At 47.4% G+C, this 20067-nt stretch overlaps 1 protein-coding gene across 1 annotated transcript in view; it reads right to left on the reverse strand.

The window, feature by feature from the left end:
* Nucleotides 1–18162, reverse strand: part of CNMD (chondromodulin) — a 29097-nt gene extending 10935 nt beyond the window's left edge. Inside the window, exons 1-4 of the mRNA XM_059995982.1 lie at nucleotides 18091–18162; nucleotides 17531–17671; nucleotides 11820–11960; nucleotides 4120–4233 (exon numbers count right to left, since the gene is read on the reverse strand). Coding sequence (XP_059851965.1) covers nucleotides 4120–4233; nucleotides 11820–11960; nucleotides 17531–17671; nucleotides 18091–18162 — 468 coding nt within the window. The remainder of the gene's footprint in view (nucleotides 1–4119; nucleotides 4234–11819; nucleotides 11961–17530; nucleotides 17672–18090) is intronic.
* Between the last annotated feature and the right edge of the window lie 1905 nt (nucleotides 18163–20067).

A 20067-nucleotide genomic window follows, 5' to 3' on the forward strand; every position in this document is an offset into this window, starting at 1 on the left:
AAAGCCCGAGCGCAGCAATGAAGACCCAAATAAACGTAGCCTAAAATAATTGTTTTTAAAAATAAATAAAATAAAAGTTATACAAAAGTGATGAAAAATGTATGAGAGCTAGTGGTGCATAAATCCACCCCATCACAACCTAAAGTGTGTGGGCACAGAATGGGGCGATAGGAAGAATGCACGTGTGCGCAACCTACAAGCTAGGGGTGTTAAATAAAAAGGGTATGATGTTGGGCTTCCCTGGTGGCGCAGTGGTTGAGAGTCCGCCTGCCGATGCAGGGGACACGGGTTCGTGCCCCGGTCCGGGAGGATCCCACATGCCGCGGAGTGGCTGGGCCCGTGAGCCATGGCCGCTGAGCCTGCGCGTCCAGAGCCTGTGCTCCATAGCGGGAGAGGCCGCAACAGTGAGAGGCCCGCGTACCACACACACACACACACAAAAGTGTATGATGTTAAATAAAAAGCGTACGGCACATACTTTCAGCTGCCGACCCATCTCCTTCCTCCCTCCCTCCCTTTCCTTGCAACACAATCCTGCTTTTGTTGGTGGCAGCAATCTGCTGGCCCCAGGGGAGACACCTGCTTTCTCAGACTCCCCGGCAGCTAGGGGTGCCCGTGTGACCAGCTCTAGACAATGCGATCCACGCTAAAGTGTGTTGCGGGGCTGAGAAGGCATCCAGCTTTTCCCGAGTTAAGAGAAACCACGGTTGACACTACTCAGCGTCTTCCTGCCTTCCTTACTTGACTGCGTGGTTGATGTTTAGAGCTGGAAGGAAAGGACGAAAAAATCAGAGATGCTGGCCACGGTGCCAGTGTCTGGGGCTGCCTACCTCCACATTACTTACTGTGGAGAAAAATCCTTATTTGTCTAAGTCACTCTAAGTGTAATGTGATGCTACTGACAGCCAAACACATTCCTGATTCCCACAAACACGTTGCCTGAATTTGGTTTTGTCCACCAGAGAAGCCACCACACACCCTATAAACAACCAAAACACGAGCAAAAGCATTCACCTCTATGGCCTAAGAAAAGACTCAGAGGCAAAGATTTAAATACAAAACTATTCACCACAGTGAATTATATCTGTATTCAAAAAATTATTTTGAATTATTATTATTATTTGAAAAATGGAAAATTGAAGATACCTGTATTCAAGAACAAAAGACTTTTAAAATTATAATCATATGATGACATACAATACATCCATTATAATCTACATTTTAGAAGACCTAAAGTTAAGTGAAAATAATAAGAATGTACACCAGTATAACTTCAATTATGAAAAGAATATCACATACATTTGCACATGGAGAAAATCCACCAAAACATTAACATTAGCTATCTGTGGATTATGCAATTGTGGGTGATTTTCTTCTCTATTCTTTTATGTATTCCCCAAATTTCTACAATGACAAAGTATTGTTTTTAAAAATCAGGAAAAGGGACTTCCCTGGTGGCAAAATGGTTAAGAATCTGCCTGCCAATGCAGGGGACAAGGGTTCGGTCCCTGGTCTGGAAAGATCCCACGTGCCATGGAGCAACTAAGCCCGTGCGCCACAACTACTGAGCACATGAGCACAACTGCTGAAGCCTGCACTCCTAGAACCCATGCTCCGCAACAAGAGAAGCCACCGCAATGGGAAGCCCGTGCACCGCAACGAAGAGTAGCCCCTGCTCGCCGCAAGTAGAGAAAGCCCGCACGCAGCAACGAAGACCCAACGCAGCCAAAAAAAAAAAAAAAAAAAAATCAGAAAAAAACCCCCACCTTGTTTTTTTTTTGCGGTACGCGGGCCTCTCACCGCTGTGGCCTCTCCCACTGTGGAGCACGGGCTCCGGACGCGCAGGCTCAGCGGCCATGGCTCACGGGCCCAGCCGCTCCGCGGCATGTGGGATCTTCCCGGACCGGGGCACGAACCCATGTCCCCTGCATCGGCAGGCAGACTCTCAACCACTGCGCCACCAGGGAAGCCCCCCCGACCTTGTTTTTAAAAAAATCAGAAAATGAACTGCAAACTTATGATAAGATCTCGGTCGGCTATGGTTGAGGAGTTGGTTCTTTATATCCACTCATGGGGGAAATGTCAAGAGTTATTAGTTCACTAAAGGCTTCATAACAGAAACTGACTGATAGGACCATTAAAAAAAAAGGTAATGCAATAAGGGATGTTCAAGGTCAGAACACAGGCGGTCTCCGTCTCATTTTTAGACTCTGTACCAGTGGGTCCACACTTGTGTTCTGAAGGGCGCAGCTCATGGGGAACAAACCAGATCATGATCAGAGGAGAATCACGAGAGGGATGAAGGGCTGGAACCCATCTCACAGGATGAATGGTGGGGAAACTGGGAGTAGAGGAGATATTGAGGACATGAGAGCCAACTTTTAAAACTCACGGGTTGGTTTTAGCTCTTGTTTTGAGACACCTGGGGCTGCTCCTAGGAGAGCAAACAATTGGACAGTTTCCAGGCACTTTTGCTTATTCTTGTTTTTCCTCAGCTGCCCTGAGGGAGCTGATGCCTGATATATCTCCCTCTCGGGGATACTGGAAAGATCAAAGTGATCATAATAAAATTAAGAATGAAAGCAGCAGCCGTCTATTCATTATCTATCGAGTTCAGGGCCGTGGGGACAGGGCGCACACTGTAGTTTGTAGGTGGCAAATCTGAGGCTCGAAGAGTTGAAGTCACATCATAGCAAGGGTCAGAGCTGGGATTTGAACCCACTTTTTCCAAAGTCCATTTTTTTCCCACCCTACCCTGCCGCAGCTCAGGTGGAAGATGAGAACGAATGCGGCTACTCTGTAAGCCCTAAAGCACCAAATAAGTGTAAGGTATTATTGTTACATGTGCCTTTATAACTCTGTGTGCAATTCTTAACATAAATTTTTATAAAGCCAAGCTCAAAGGCAAGCTATTAATAATAAATGGATGAACAACGTTTAAAGCACCTCACAAGCCTGACACGTAGGAAAGGAATTCGATATATGTTGAGTAGCCTCCTTGGGCTGAACTTGAACCAGTGGGAAGAAATTGCAGAGGGAGTCACTCAGCTCAACGTAGGGCAAAACAATTAGAACTACCTCCCATGAAGGTGCCTGATGCACAGGGAAGGAGCGCCCTGTTGCTGCTTTCCAGCGGAGGCTAAGGGATCAGCTATGGTGAATTTTCAGGAGGAAATCCCCCTGCTGAGCGGCGCTGAGGCTGGAGTGAGGCTTGAGGCTCCTGAGGCCCCTTTAATGAAAAGATCCTAACACGTGAAGTCCTTTATTATTATTATTTTTAAATGTATTTATTTTTGCCTGCGTTGGGTTTTCGTTGCTGCTCATGGGCTTTCTCTAGTTGTGGCAAGCGGGGGCTACTCTTTGTTGCAGTGTGGGGGCTTCTCATTGCAGTGGCTTCTCTTGTTGGGGAGCACGGGCTCTTGGCGCGCGGGCCTCAGCAGTTGCAGCACGTGGGCTCAGTAGTTGTGGCTCGCGGGCTCCAGAGCGCAGGCTCAGCAGCTGTGGCTCACGGACTTAGTTGCTCCGCGGCATGTGGGATCCTCCCTGACCCGGGCTCGAACCTGTGTCCCCTGCATTGGCAGTCGGATTCCCAACCACTGAACCACCAGGGAAGCCCATGAAGTCCTTTAAGTTGTCATTTTTTAAAAAAATTCTTTTGGTTGCACTGGGTCTTAGTTGCAGCAGGTGGGCTGCTTAGTTGTGGCATGCCAACTCTTAGTTGCGGCATGCGTGATCTAGTTCCCTGACCAGGGATCAAACCTGCGGCCTCTGCATTGGAAGGCAGATTCTAAACCACCGCACCACCAGGGAAGTCCCCTTTAGGTTGTCGTAATCACTGATCAGATAGTTCCCTAACATCAGGCAAATAAGGGCCATGTCATGACCAATCCCCTTTATGTACTTTAAAATCTGGTTTTCCAAAACCTCCAATTATACTACATCATGTAAGAATGATCACTTGGAACCAATGAGTAGGACCAAAATAATTAAGTTCCTTTGGCAGAGAAGAAAGAGAACTTATGTTCTGGTCATGAACCTATCCAGGAACTAGAGACAGAAAGGGTTGTACCTTCAATGTCTGCCCAAAGCCCTTGCTGTGTGGTGCAGGCTGGTACCCACCAGTTCAGAGGAGATGCTCTGCTTGGTCACGGTGCCCACCTCAGGAACTCGAGCCTTCACCTGTGCTTTGATGTAGCACTTCTCCCCTCCAGCAAAACGGATTCCTGTGATGCCCTAGGAAACAAAAGTTTATCCATCCGTCTATCCATCCATTCATTTATTCAGTGTATTGAGTGTCTACTGTGAGCTAGGCACCATTCCAGGTCCTGGGTACAGGGATGAACAAAACAGATGGAGTCTCTGCCCCCATGGAGCTTATCTTTTAGTGTTATTTACCAAAAATAAAACAACAGAGATAAAGTCAGGTGGCGTTAAGTGCTATGGAGAAAAATAAAGCAGAGTGCAGAGATAAGAGTGACAGGGGATGGTGCTTTAGACCGTGTGATGGGGAGGCCCCTGCCAGGGGCTGCCTCCAAGCTGACAGAGCTGTTCATTGCTCCATCCATCCCGCCAAGCTCAGATGAAATGCCATCTTTCCTGTGCAGCTTTCTCTGGCCATCCCAGGCTAAGTGGGCTTCCCGCTCTCTAACTCCCTGAAAGCCCTCCCATCTTCATCCCTCATTTGGCACTTGGCTCTCAGGGCCCTTGCTCCTTGTGCATGTCACCTCCCTACTCAGCTCTAAGCTTGAGATCGATCTGAATGTTTTCTTTTTTGTTTTTGTTTGTTTGGTGCTCCCACAAAGGTTCTCAAAAGATGTTGGTCCAATTTATTAATTCCATCAGTTCGGATTTTTCCTAAGTCACTGAGCCCAGAGTAAATAGTAGCTTTCTATAACACTGGGAACTGAATTTTGCTCCTAGACCTTATCCAAGGACTTGGACGTTTTGTTTTCGTCCCCTGTGAGATATAAACAGTGTCTCCTCCTCTGCCTAGGGAACAGCCTCAAGGGAAACCTCAGCCGCAAGGCTCCAGTCTTGGCTGACAGCTGGGCACTGACTCCGCCCGTGGAGCGCATCAGGCATAACGGTATGTTCTGACCCAAGAGTGTTTACTTTCCCTCTGCTGGTTAATTTCATGACTAGTGAGTGGCCAAAAGCGATTTAAAGACCTACAAATTTTATGCCATCATAATGTAGATACCAACACAAATCTGAACATCTCAACTGATCAATCTTCTGTTGAACTGAGACAAATGTCAGGAAGATACAGAACTTGTTCTAACGTCAACACCAAGGAGCGGGAAGAAGAAAAGCCTTTATCAACCTAGGGGCCTGGCTCAGGAGTCAGCTCTCTTAAATGAAGAACGAAGTCAAACGTCATTCCTGCTTGAGGATATTCATGGACGGTTACACCATATGGAATCTCAGAGCCAGGAGCCCTGCAAAACGGTTGGGTGACAGACTGGAGAGGAGAAGGAAAGGCTCCTTCTTCCTGAAGCTTCTCGTTATCCGCCTTGCAGCCTGATTGGCCACATACACATGTAACACGTTTCACTTATTCCTCCCAGTGTCACCTCTCACCCAGAGAGAGGTGGCGGCATGACCCCCCCCGACCCCCCTTTACAGAGGATGGACTCCAGGCTTATTGCAGAGGGTCTCGACTCTGCACCAAAATCACCTGGAAAGATTTTAAAAACACAGAGGCCTGGGCCTTTCCTCAGAGATTCCCATTTAATTGGCCTGGGGCCGTGCCCAGACACTGGCATGCTTAAAAGCTCCCCATGTGTTTATAACGTACAGCTGGAGCTGAGGACCACCAGTTTAGGGAGAAAGAAACTTGTTCAGGGTAACAAAGTTTTAAAAGAACTGAAACAGCCTGCTATGCACTGAATGTCTGTGTCCCCCCACATTCCTATGTTGAAACCTAACCCCCCATGTGATGGTACCCAGAAGTGGGCCTTTGGGAAGTGATGAGGTCATGAGGGTGGAGCCCTCATGAATGGGATTAGTGCCCTTTTCCCAGAGAGCTCCTTCCCCCTTCTGCCATGTGAGGACACAGTGAGAAGACAGCTGTCTGTGAGCCAGAAAGCAAGACCCTCACTAGACACACAACCTGCTGGCACCTTAAGCTTGGACTTTCCAGCCTCCAGAACTATGAGAAACAAATTTCTGTTGTTTAAGAGTCACTCAGTCTATGGCAATTTGTTATAGCAGCCTCAAGGGACTAAGACACAGCCTCTGGACCCAAGTTTCTTCTGTACTAGTGGCTCACAAACTTTCCCTTGTATTCCAATCACCTGGAGGACTTGTTAAATAAAATACTGTGTTGGTCCCCTCCCCGAGAGTTTCTGATTCAGGAGGTCTGGAGTGGGGGCTAAACTGTATACTTCTAACAAGCACTCAGGTGCTGCTGCTGCTGGTGGCCTAATGAACACACTTGGTGAACCACTGCCCTCTACCATGCTATCTCTGGAAGGTCTGCTGTTCTTATTCTACTTGTAAATCTAGGGTGCATGGTTTGAAAAACAGAAGGCAGGGGAGGGGGATTACTGCCCCTCTATGTGATATGTTCTTTTAACTTCAAACTCTCATAGCCTCTGAATCTGAGATGTCAGGGAGGAAACACCATAGAGCTATTACCATATCCCCAGGGAGAGAACTGACGCTCTGGAAGGATTCACAGCCCTGAATGTGAGTGTAGTATGTATTGAGTTAGTTCTGACAGTCTACAGGCTGCATAGAAAACCGAAACCCCATAGGGATGGGCCCTGTGGGAAGGAGTTCACACTTATTAACCACCCTGTCTAGCTACAAATCCATATCAAACAGCCAGACATGTTAAGAGATTAAACAGAGGGAAGGGAAAGTCAAGAAAATATCCTGTTTTTGCAAACAAACAAAACCTTAGAAGCTGGTGATAATGAAGAAATTTGCTAAAAAGGTAATGAGTGAGGATCCCAGTGATCTAACATCCTTTTATCGAGTCGGCTAATCTCATGTTAGCTGCACAATTTTTTCTTTCTAGGGGATCTCATTTATTTCTGTGGCTTAAACCAGAAGTTTCCAAGGAGGGCAAGGGGTCCTTTCCCCAGGGGGCCATTTAGAAACTTTTGAGGGAGTTTTTTATTGTCACAAAAACTGGGGTCTCTCTGGGCTTTTGTTGGGTGGGGCCCAGGGGTGTCAGATCCCAACCAGCTCAGGGGGGCCCTGAAGAACCAACCACCTAGAGCCCTGGGTGAAAAACCTGATGGTAAGCATCTGTGCCTAGAACATAACACCGTTTTACATATAAAAGAGTGATGTTTGGTATAGTCTTAATGTACAACCAGTTTCCTAGGACTGGAATTACTGTGCAAATGGAGAAAAAATGGTACTTTCGTTTACTGTTTGAGAAAATTACCTGGTATTTAATTTGTCAACACACACTTAGGTCAATCTGCATTTTAGGCTGTGGCACAGACAGTGACCCAAGCATATGACTTCTATGATGTTTTCTAGTACATCAGGCTCAAGTCCAAATTTTATTATAAATTACTTTCAATTTATTTTTTCTTTATGTTATAGTTGGGGGCCATACTGATTCTTGAAACCAATAACCTACTTACCTACAAGGTTGGTTGTGCTATCCTTTCCCACCCCCCCACTTTTTTTCCTTTTTTCCCTTTTTCCCTTTTCCCTTTTCCCAGCTTTTTAAATTAAAAATTTCAAATATACACAAAGTCAAAAGCATTGTATAGTGAAAATCTGTATATATCAGTTTATTCTATCTTAATTTCTAACCAGGATTTTTGTTATATAAATGGGTCATTAGGTCTGAGAGGGTTGGCTTAGACCAACATCACTCATGCTATTGAGGGTGTAACTTTCTAGAAAGTAACTCATATATTATCAACAAACTTAGCTTCTGTGTTCCACAGGGTATTGACAAAGACTCTCCTGACCTAACTCTAGTCAGGCTCCTCTGGATCCTCTGTTTACTAGGCCCCAACCTTGGGCTCTGTCTTGGCCCGTTTATTCCAGTTTTAGCAAGAATCCTGCTGAGTCAGCCTTGGTCTGATCAACCTGGATATTTGATCTCCTTGACCTGCATGCAGCAAAAATCCTGTTAGGTCAGTTTAGCAAAGAACCTCTTAGTAATTTTCCATCCACCAACACCTCCACCCTGTTCTTTGGCTATAAATCCCCACTTTTCCTTATTGTATTCGGGGCTGAGCCCACTCTCTCTCTCCTACTACAAAACCCCACGGTAGTAGCCTGCCTTGAATGAAGTCCGCCTCACCTTCTTTAACAAGTGTCCTGAACAACCTTTTCTCTAACAGTGTAGAGCCTGGAGCCCTTTGTTCAGTGCTAATTCCCTCTCAGGGGGCTTTTTTTATCCATTGGCTCTACTACAGTCTTGGTGGGGTTAGCGGGGAAGGCTGTTCACTTACAATTCAGAAACTTTCCTACTCTGGCCCCACCTGCAACTCCATTTTCTCATCTTTGCCACCTCCTGGGCTACTTAGAACTTGGGAGCAGACCTGAGCACGGGTATTGCATAGTCTTCCCTGGGCGTGGAAAGCCCTGCCCCAGCTTCTCTGCCGGTCAAAATTCTTCTTCCATTCTTCCAGACCTGATTCAACTGTTGCTGATAATGAGCAGGTCTCTGTGGGGCTCCTGGGCACAAAAGCCTTTCTGTGTCCCCTGTTTCTTTGGTTACAGGAAATAGGCATCATTCAGCCTTCAGGATCTTCCCTGAGTTCCAACCGGCAGGTTCAAACAGTTGCTAATTAAGGAAGGGAAGGGATGCAGAGACCAGGGAGACACAGTCAAGAAACAATAGCGCAGCCTTGGGGCAGGGTCCCGGTTCCCCATCAAGGGATACAAACAACAATATCTTTGATCTGTTTTGCAGATACTGAAACCCCCTCCAGGTGGGAGAAGTTAACTGTGTGCTGCCCACAAGCCTGTAGACCCCAGACCAGTTGGAACCGGAAGGTTGATGATGCTGACTCCTCACCACCAACCCATCAGAAGAATGTCCACGAGCTGATCACACCCTTTTTGAACCATTACTGTAAACTCCTCACTCCCCCCTCCAGGTCGGGACACACAGTTGTGAGGGCATTAGCCCGCTGTGGCTCCCTTTGCCTGGCAAAGCAATAAAGCTATTCTTTTCTACTTCACCCAAAACTCTGTCTCCAAAAATTAATTCAGGGTTGGGATTTTCAGAGACTGGATTCAGCTTCCTCGCCACCTCTGTAAAACCTGCTCCCTCCCCCAACTGACAGCGATGGCCTCCTCCTCTCGATGGCTCCACATTTCTGTTCATAGCTCCATGGCAGCATGTTTCCCGGCCTGACCTGAAGCCACTTCTGTGTGGATGTCCGCCTCCTGGACACGGACTGTAAGGTCCTTGAGGGAGGGAACAAGTGTCAGTCATCTTTGCATCCTCCATGCTTCACACCATGCCTTGCACACAGTGGGCTCCAATAGCACTTCCTGAATTTGACTGACAGTTTGGAATACAGGAGAAAGTAATACTGCAGGTACCATAGTGGCTGATTCATGGGTTTTCAAAAGTCCGGGCTTATTTAAACCCATAACATGTTCTATCCATCAAAAAAATGTTCTACTCACCAGTTCTGACTTAGAGAAATGTGGAAGCTTTCAAAGAGGATTGATCAGTTTATAAAATATGTGTGGCCCCATTGGCCTCTGAGAACAAAACACAATCAATACCATTATTAGAACCAAAGGATTATAAAACAGAAATATAGGTTTGGGATTAAATTTTTTTTTTAGTAAATTTATTTTTGGCTGCATTGTGTCTTCCTCCCTGCGCGTGGGCTTTCTCTAGTTGCGGCAATCAGGGGCTACTCTTCGTTGCGGTGCGCAGGCTTCTCATTGCGGCGACTTGATGCGGAGCATGGGCTCCATGTGTGCGGGCTTCAGTAGTTGTGGCACGTGGGCTCAGTAGTTGTGGCTCTCAGGCTTAGCCGCTCCGTGGCATGTGGGATCTTCTCAGACCAGGGCTCGAACCCATGTCCCCTGCATTGGCAGGCGGATTCTTAACCACTGCGTCACCAGGAAAGCCCAGGATTAACTATTTTAAAAGGAAATTCCTGATACATCACATCTTGAGAGAGATGGATCTTTTCTTATTTAACTGCATAGCCACCTTTGCATATCTTGATATTGTGGCACATCCTGGGTATTCAATTTTGTTCTGGGTTGGATGAATAAAGCATGTGTGGGAGTCACATTTTATAATTTTATATTGAGCAGTGCAAAGAAAAACATGCCTTTTACCTTGTCCTCGGTCTTGCAGTAAAAGCCTTTAATAGGTCCAGAGAAATTATCCCTGTGCCTTGACCAGAACCATCTGCAAAGCTATGACTAAGCGAAATGCAGCCACGCACACATGGGGCTGCAGAGCTTGGCCCCGGGGCAGAGCCCACGCTGAACACAGCCAGCCCTTGTCATCATCAAATAATGTGTAACATCAGCCGGGCTCTGAGGTTAGCATCTGTTTGTTATTCAAAAGGGCTTGTGAAGTGTGTTTGGGTCTCAACAAGGGGAGTTCTTTCATTCGAATGAAAAGCATCTCTAGTTTTTCTCATCAGTCAGAGGAAGACAGGTCGATGAGATGTTTGCAGGCCAATAAACTATCAGGAGAGACATTATTTTCAAGAGCCTTTTTTCATGAAGTCTCACCGACTCCATCTACAGATTTAACAGGAGAGCACAAACAGTGATGCCTCTTTCTCATCTCAGAACATGAAAGAGAGGAAGATATTTATGGTGGCCATCCAGAGAGGAGGCCTGCAGTGACACTTCGGTTCACAGATGTCCACTGAAGCATCAATGCGTGGCTTAATGTCTCCAACTGCCTGTAAATTGAATTTTTGAAAGCAAACATGTGTGCCCTTTTCAAAGGAGACTCGAAGGTTTCATCTGTAATAGGCCATAGTCAGAAAGCAGATGATACACCAGGGGAATTTCTCCACGCTCACTTCCTGGATTAAACGGGAAATCTGAAGAATTGAGAAACATGTATAAATAGATCCCACCTGTTGTTGATGAGATTATTAGGTCATTAAAGTTTCCCTCCTCTTGACAAGTGCCACTTTCAGACCTCGCAATGTTCTAGAGGAGCTTGAGCATTTTATTCACTGTGTTAAGAAAGCTGCTTGGAAAGAAATAGCTCTCGCAAGTCTTTCTGCCAAAACTTTTTTTTTAAGTTTTTTAAAAAATTAATTAATTAATTAATTTTTGGCCGTGTTGGGACTTCGCTGCTGCTCGTGGGCTTTCTCTAGTTGCGGCGAGCAGGGGCTACTTTTTGTTGTGGTGCGTGGGCTTCTCATTGCGGTGGCTTCTCTTGTTGCGGAGCATGGGCTCTAGGTGTGCAGGCTCAGTAGCTATGGCTCGCGGGCTCTAGAGCGCAGGCTCAGTAGTTGTGGCGCACAGGCTTAGTTGCTCCGTGGCATGTGGGATCTTCCCAGACCAGGGCTCGAACCTGTGTCCCCTGCATTGGCAGGCGGATTCTTAACCACTGTGCCACCAGGGAAGTCCCTCTGCCGAGACTTTGTATAGTTCTAAGAACTTGGTTTTTTTCAATGCTAAGGTGTTGCTTTTTCATTTTGAAAATGTAAAGGACACAGAGTGGTCCTCTCTCAGAGAGAATACGCTGCACGGTGCAGGTGGGTTAGTGGTACCATGGCTGCCAAAAAGAACAGTTTCTTCCCATTTGGATGTGTGTGAGGGGCGCTCCTTCTCCCTGAATGAGAAGTCTCCCAGGCTTCCCTGGTTAAACTCCTAAATGCATGAAATATACTTACATTCTGGAAATCATTAACTTCAATCGCTTCTTCAGCTCCACTTCCCATTTTAAAGGTCTCCAAGTTGTTCCCAGCATCTATTTCCATTGACCCATCTTGTAATTTCCCATTGATACTCATGGTATAATGGACATTGTAAATCTGGAAGAGAACATCAGAGTTAGTGATGCCTCCCTTTTAGAGCAATTCAGGGCTTATCTTTAGATCTGCAGTATATAAAGTAGCCTTCCTATTTCTCAGAGATACACTGAATCATTCTTAATAGTAAGGATGATTATCTTAGTTATCTGTGAGGACTTTATTCATAGACCAATCACTTAATACATGATTTCTTAAAAAATATCTTAAAAGTAAAGCTTTTGATAGTCTCTGATACTAAATCAAATAGCTCAGTGATTTGCAATCCTGGCTACATGTAGAAGCAACTTAGTGGAATCTCCAGCTACCATGCTTAGGTTCCCCCCACTGGACTGATCAAATCAGAGCCTGTGGGGATGGGGTGTGAGCACAGATCTTTCTTTTTCTGAAGGTCAATTCTACTATGCAGCCAGAGTTAAGACCCGTTGATGGATAAATGGAAATTGAGGAGGCAGAGGGTTAACTGGGCTGTTATCTGAACAAATCTGCAGTAGCACGTCACTTTGAAGGTATTTTTTTTAAGTCCTTCAGTCAAGATTTGGCGTGGAGTGTGGTATACAGTAAGAACTGCAGGCAGGACTAGGATATGCCTGAGATAGAGTAGCATTTACAGAGAGCAAGATCAATGTGCACATCTGTTTCAGCTCAAAATAAGAGGTTCTCATTTTAATGACTCTATGGGACAGACATGGCGTCATAAGGCATTATGTTATGAGACTTGTGGGGAGAAGAGAGGGAGGCTTGGCATTGTCCAAGAGCACTGGCCCAGGAATCAGAAAAACAGGTGGCCACACCCCTTATCCCTGGGTCTTGGGAGTTGCCTTGAGTGTAAAACAATGAAGTGGGACCTCAGAAGTGATTTTTTTTTTTATGTTGGGGGTAGGAGTTTATTACTTCATTTATTTATTTTTGCTGTGTTGGGTCTTCGTTTCTGTGCGAGGGCTTTCTCTAGTTGTGGCAAGCGGGGGCCACTCTTCATCGCAGTGCATGGGCCTCTCACTATTGCGGCCTCTCTTGTTGCGGAGCGCAGGCTCCAGACGCGCAGGCTCAGTAGTTGTGGCTCACGGGCCTGGTTGCTCCGTGGCATGTGGGATCCTCCCAGACCAGGGCTCGAACCCGCGTCCCCTGCATTAGCAGGCAGACTCTCATCCACTGCACCACCAGGTAAGCCCCCTCAGAGGTGATTTTCATTTATGTCCTTAGAGTCCTGGGGCTTCATGGAGGTGGTCCAGAGGTGAGGGGAGCAGAGCAGGTGGGACTGTGAGGTTCCTTTATCCACCCCAGCCCCAGCCCCGTGCAGTTTAACCAGAGCAGCTCTGCTTCTGATCTCTTTTATGTGTTGGATTTCTGAGTAATATCTTGTTTAAAATTCCACCATTAGAAATTTTTTTTACAGTGTACCACTAAATTAGATGATCCAAAGGGCTCTCTTAGTTTAGACATCTGGTAAGGACAATAGTTTAAAAAGTAATTCACACACTGCTCCTGTTCAGTATGCCGCTGCTCTAGAACATTCTCTGTGTCATGGGGTAGTAGGTGGGTTCCTTTTCTTATCTTTTCTTCCTTTTTCTTCAAGGTATATATATGTATATATCTATATCTTATATATGATATATAATATATCTCTTATGTGATATATAAGCTATAAAATCTTTAAAGGGGAAGGGATGGGAACTGATGAAAGACACTTGCTACTTAGTGTCAGGTCAGTAGGTCAGAACTGCAAAGACCTCAGATTCAATTCAAGTCTGATTTTCTCCCTCATTATGACGAATGGCTGACCGCAGCATGGACAAACCCCGGGAAAAGTATCTGTTGTTATTGGATCATTACTTGTAGAAAACTCATTATTGCAAGACCCACAGGGTGCTATTTTAGTTTATCAGCAGAGACGTAGAAACGGCTTTGCTAGCATGTACCCTTTTAGGTAACAGCCCTCTGTCAGTTGAAGAGAAAATGCCGGCGTGCAGTTCAGCGTCATTCTCAGTGACCCTCCTTCCCTCGTTCTGATGAACTCCGATTCCTTCAGGACACTGTCTTCACAGCTCACCCGATCATAAGAACCACGTCTAGGGGCTTCCCTGGTGGCGCAGTGGTTGAGGGTCCGCCTGCCGATGCAGGGATCACGGGTTCGTGTCCCGGTCCGGGAAGATCCCACATGCCACGGAGCGGCTGGGCCCGTGAGCCATGGCCGCTGAGCCTGCGCGTCTGGAGCCTGTGCTCCGCAACAGGAGAGGCCACAACAGTGAGAGGTCCGCGTACCGCAAAAAAAATTAAAAAAGAACCACTTCTAGGGGTTCTGCTTTAGGGGAAGCGGGAGCAGAGCCCAGCAATCTGTTTTCACTTTGCACCTCAGGCGTCCTCACCATCGGCCAGTTTGGGGAAACCTGTTTTCTTTGGCTGAGCCAGGGCTTTCTGCAGGTAAAGCTCAGAAAGCAGGCTCTGTTCTGCCCCTGTGCTCTCTGAGCAGCCACTATTCACTTGAACTAATTTTGGCTGTCCAAGGGCACATGGCAGACAACGCGCATGTGAGTTTCTGCTGGCACGAGTGTCCTTCCTTCACTCATGAGACAAGAGGCTCTTTTTTTTTTTTTTTTTTAAAGCATTGCACATAAGCTTTTTACTACTCAAGCAATCCTAAATTTAAGTAACTGTTTGCAAATTCTGAGCGGGTCTTAAGGAGACAAGATCGCAACACTAGAACTGTGGCTTTTATCCTAATTTCACTTTCCTCTACCACCCTTCCGCCACCTCCCCGCCAGCAAAAGGTCCCTAACGAGGCGTCCTTTGTAATGTAGCTGCAGCCCCGCTTTCATAAGCAGTACACTGTCTGCATGGGGCAGCAATGGAGGTTTGTGCCCTCCTGAAGTGCCTTGGGTTGGGGGGTGGTAAAAAGTCGGAAGTTATTTCCGAAGTACTGGGCCCTGAGCTCAGAAAGTGGCTCGGTTGGTGGAGCAGTAATCACATTATCTGCTCCAAACTGATGGAGCTGTTAGCACCTAAGGCTATTTCTGTCCAAGCACAAAGAAAGTTTATTATGTGCCAATAGTCTGCTCAATATGGTACCTTTTACAGCCAAGGAGGTTTGCTAATGAGTTTCTAATAAAGCCTGGGTTCATAAGATAATTACATCATGTTTGGGACAATGTCTTGAAAAATCAGGCTGAGAATAAAGTCCCCGAGCAATGATGTCTTCGCCTCATCCCACGGGGTAGGGTTGTCAGTTATGTCATATTGGTGGGCGTTTCCCATATTTCAATGCCTTGTTCCATTTACAATAACGTGGATGAAGCATGGCCTCAATATTTGAGCCCAGTCGCTTGTCCCCTGATTATTAGCACTCCAATGCTTCAGAATTCTCTAGCTGCTTTCCAGTAAACCTGTCCTAAGGGGATTTACCCATATGAAAGGCATAGGAGGTAAATTACTGCTGGCTCTCCTCTATAAACCAATATAGAGCAGCAGAGGCATAGATAATCCCCAAAGAGTGGGTAGTTCATTTGGTTGGGGATGTCTTTCTGTTTGACAGAGACTTGATTATGCTTTGTTTGGGCCATTTACATTTGTATTCAGGGAAAGCAGACCTGTGCCTGTGCTATGCATAGACGGTGCCAAATTTACTCTATTTAGTATTTTGTGATTTGTTTTTCAGACTTAAGTAATGGATCAGCATGGAATATTTTGGGAGTTAAAAAAAAAAACAAACCTACCACGATTTTCTTCATTTTCCTGCCTCTATAAGAGACAGGGATAACTTTGATTGTTGGCAATAAAATGTGATAAACTATTCCTCTGTATTTTTAGAATTTAATACTGCTCTCTTGAACCAGACAACCAACCATCTTGCAGTAAAGTACAAGTTATGATAAAAGGAGGCCCTGCTCTTTAGGGCGATCTTTCAATCTCTCTTTCTAGAAGCTTGTCAGTTAGCTGTGTTTGCCTTGAATAATTAAATGCCAAATGGTATTCATTTTCATACATACCAGGACCAAAATCTTTACCCGCTCCCTCCTAAAAAGCAAAGCTATTTTTGTACCCAAAGGACCTATACCATTGAAGTTTTGTCATCTAAAAGATAGCATTTACATTCGAAGATGGTACAGTTTCCCAAGGGATGACAATCTAAACCCTGCTGTTAATGGAGGTGGAGATACTGACATCGTTCTCATGTTCAGATATGCTGCTTTCAAATGTGAGCATCTGGCCCAGCTTCTATATTTAAAATATACAAATAGATTACGGCACTTTTCAAATATACACAAAATACTGTGCAATTCTGATCTTCCAAATCGATGCTTGTAAATTTGATATAGTCTCTAAAACAGACTCTGCTAAATGGCGTGCTTATCTACGTTAGGCATTTGAGTTAAAAATACAAATTATGCCGTGACTGCAGAAGATGTGATGTGTAAAATGGCTGAATTGCTTTCAGCACCATTTTCTCTAAGTACTGGGATTCATTCATGCTTTGAATTTCATGGTGGGAGAGAAACGGGAAACAGCAGTCACAGATCCTCTGAGGGTAGTGATTAAGAAACAGCCCTTTGTGTGCACCCTGGAGATGGAATTCTTTTCCATTAATTGAAATACTTATACCAAGCCTGGCAATGGTCATCAAGATAAAATGCCTCCCTTTACGTAGGTGAACAAAATTCAGAGTATTTAACAAAAACACGGGTATTTTGCTTAGTTGGGTCAGAAACACTTTTTAGATTCCTTGAGAGCCAACTGAGCTCTAAAATAAATAGTTGCATACAAAGAAAGTAGGACAGCAGTTAGTAAAACATTTACCATTAAATCACATGTGACCAAGCCAGAAGTGATTTTTAAAGACATTTGCCATCTTTAAGGAAGTTAGATCTTTTTTTTTTTTTTCCCCTTACTGCATGAGAGAAGGGGGCATTAAAAGATGGGGAGAGAGAGAGGGAGAGAGAGAGGGAGGGAGAGAGAGGGAGAGAGAGAGAGAGAGAGAGAGAGAGAGAGAGAGAGAAGACAGAAGGGAGAGGGAGGAAGGGAGGGAGGGAGGGAGAGAGAGAGACAGCGCTACTGAGAGGTCAAATTCGTCCCCTTATTGGGTCTGAATGTCCCTCCACTGTCTTTGTCTCAAATTCACAGCCTTTCTCAGCTGGGAGAGGGCTTAGTTCCATTTTTTTCCTAAGGATGAGTAAAGCGAGGCCAGAGGGGATGTGCCTTACCCATGGTCACTCAACTGCTTAGCGGAGACGCCAGGCTGGGATGGGCCAAAAAGAACTTTCTTGGAACCGTCCCCTGCTTTTCCCCGCTACTCTGTCTTTAACATCTTCCCATAAAGCCCTGACTGGCTTTTCTGCAAAGTTGCCCGTGAGTGGGAAGCCGCATCGTGGAGTTGGTTGGAAGAAGGGGGAAGGTACCCGGGAGGCCCCGAGGGGAAAGCATCAGCTGGGGCGAGGGGGCCGCTCTGGCGCCACCTAGGAGGGGACACGCGAGTGACAGAGAGGACCCCGCTGTCCCGCGTGCCCCCAGGCCCCGCGCCCCTCCCGGCCTCGCGCACCCTGACTCGTGCCCGCAAGCCGGCAGCCGCCCTCCGGACTTACGTGATTGTCGCTCCCCTTCCAGAAGTAGAAGGCCCCGATGGCCCCGAAGAGCAGCAGCGTCGCCCCCGAAATGAGGACCACGGCTCCGACCTGGAGCAACCGCGCGGGGCTGGTGGGCTTCACGGTCACCGTGGCGTACGCCTGCGGGCCGGCGGGAGAGGGACTGTCATGTCCGCGCGCGGCGACCCGGCGCATTGGGGGTGTCGGACAGCTCGCCCGGGGCTCCTCCGGGCGGCCCTTTTCGCCGCGCTTGCGTCCATGGGTCCCTGGTGCTCGGGAGTGGATGTGCGCTGAACAAACTTCGCGGTGCAGGGCCATTGCCCCGCGGGTCTCTCTCCGCCTGCTACCCAACGCCCCCTCTTTCCTCCCTATCCACCCTCCCCTTCACACCAGACTAGGGATGCCAGGCCCCTTGCACACGCACACGCGTGGGGCGCCACCCCAAGCCCACATTTGGGCGCCCACATTTGTTCCCAGCTCCCCAATTCGGTGACACAAATCGCTGACCCGGGACAGGGGATACGGGCCCCGCGTGTCTGGGGCTCCCAGGCGGTACTCACCGGGGGGCTACAAAACTCAACCTCGTCGGGTCCCACCAGGGCGATGGGCACTTTGTCCGAGTTCTCCGTCATGGCTGCGGTCACAGGAACGGGACACTGGGCGGCTCCGCGCGCGCCCTGGGCTCTGTCCTGCTGCCCCGACGTGCCTGGCACTTCAACGCGGCGCACGCGCGCTTGCTTGCACCGTGCCCCGTCCCTCCTGGGCCAGCCCAGCGCTCCCCACCCCTCCCGGCGCCTCACCTTTCTCCTCCCTTCCTTCTCCCGCCTGGAGCAGCAGTGAGCTCATCCTGCCTTCCAGATGCCCCTCTTCTCGCTCTCTCCCGTCTACTGCCCCCACCAGTCCATCCCCGCACCCCCTGCCCCAAACATCCTGGTAAACCTGAGTGTGTCATGGTGGGTGGTGCTGAGTGAGTAGACTAGGGATGCTGACCCCAAGAAATGCTAAATCGCCGGCACTCCTTCCACCATCCAAGGATCTCTTAGGATGTCAGAGGGCTCTGCCGTGACGCCTGGCTGGAGGCCCATTTCCTGCAGTGTCCTTGGATGTGTGTGTTGGGCGGTGGTGCTGGTGGAACAGGACGCAGAGGAGAGCAGGGCCGTGAAGGTGGAACCGGGGACACTGGCCAACGTTTGCCAGGGTTTATGCTGGCCTGGCACTGCTGGATGGCCCTGGGACGGGAGCGTGGATCAGGGTCTTAGAGATGGGCCCTTGTCACTGGTTTCTCTAGGAGCCTTAGCGGGAGGGTACAGCTGCAGCAAAACTGAAAGCCAAGCAAAGGGGCTGGAGGGAAAGAGCTGGCGAGACCAGACTAAGAGTACATTCTGGTTCATTGACTAAGTTAAACAGAGACAAAAACAACAATGGCAACACGCATACACCAAAAACACCGATATGTCCAAAGGAATAGCTAAGTATATATGTACATATATAGTATGTATTTTATACTATATATACAGAGAGATAGATCAATATAGTATATAGTATGTATTTTTAAAGCAGAACAGGAGAGAGTTTTTTCACTTTGGGAAATGCCATCTGCCAGTACTAGGACTACGTGGTACCTCGTTTGGATCCAGGTTTCATTAATTGGGTTCTAGCTTGGTGCAGAGTCCTTTGCTGGGGAGTAAGCGGGGTACGGGACGGTGCAGGGGAGGACCTGCGGCTTCCTGAGCAGCGGGAGGTTGGGTGGACAGTACTTTGGTAGGAGGAAGTGTTGGATTTTGAGGGGATGCTGATGAGAGGGGGCACGTGGTGACAAGTATGATGACAGCGGAGCTGGGAAGGAGCAAAGGAATGGAAGAGACTTGCACAGAAGAGTCTGTAGGTCTCTGCCGGTGCTGGGCTGGGGAGACTGAGGCTTCAGGCCGAGGGAGGCTGGGAGAGTGGTGGGAGCCCAAGGGAAATGAGGAAGTGGCGAGGAGCAGTTGGGAGAGAGCGGATATGGTAAGACTAATTTCAGACTTGTTGAGCTTGCTGTGGGGAATGGAAAAGAAGAGCCCGGGAACGTCCCAAACCTGCCTTGGATTCAGACAAGGCACCACTGGCTGCACCTCCCACTAGTTGTAAGGGGCTGAAAAACCCCCTTACACTCTGCAGAGGCTCAGCCCCAGGGCACTGCTGCAGAGTTCAAGACCTCCTCTCCCAAGGGCACTTGTAATGGGAATTTCAGAAGCATTAAGAGTAGTCACAGTCAGAAAATTGGAAGAAGATCCAGGATAAAGTAGTGATGCAGGAAGAAAAGGAGAGTTCGGGAAGGATGGGTCCGCAGAGTCGGATGCTGAAATCACGGAAGCATGAAGGAATACACGGAAAGGCCATTGGATTTCCCAGTTAGGAGGGCGCGGGAACCAAAGAGACAGCAGTTCCAGTTGTCTTATTTATTGGGCAGAAGACATGCCTCAAAGCATCATAGAGTGACTAAAGATATTTGCAACTCATACCACAGACAAGGAGCTCGTTTTCTTAAATAGAGAAGT

The sequence above is a fragment of the Delphinus delphis genome, chromosome 18, assembly GCF_949987515.2.
Source record: "Delphinus delphis chromosome 18, mDelDel1.2, whole genome shotgun sequence".
NCBI lineage: Eukaryota > Metazoa > Chordata > Mammalia > Artiodactyla > Delphinidae > Delphinus > Delphinus delphis.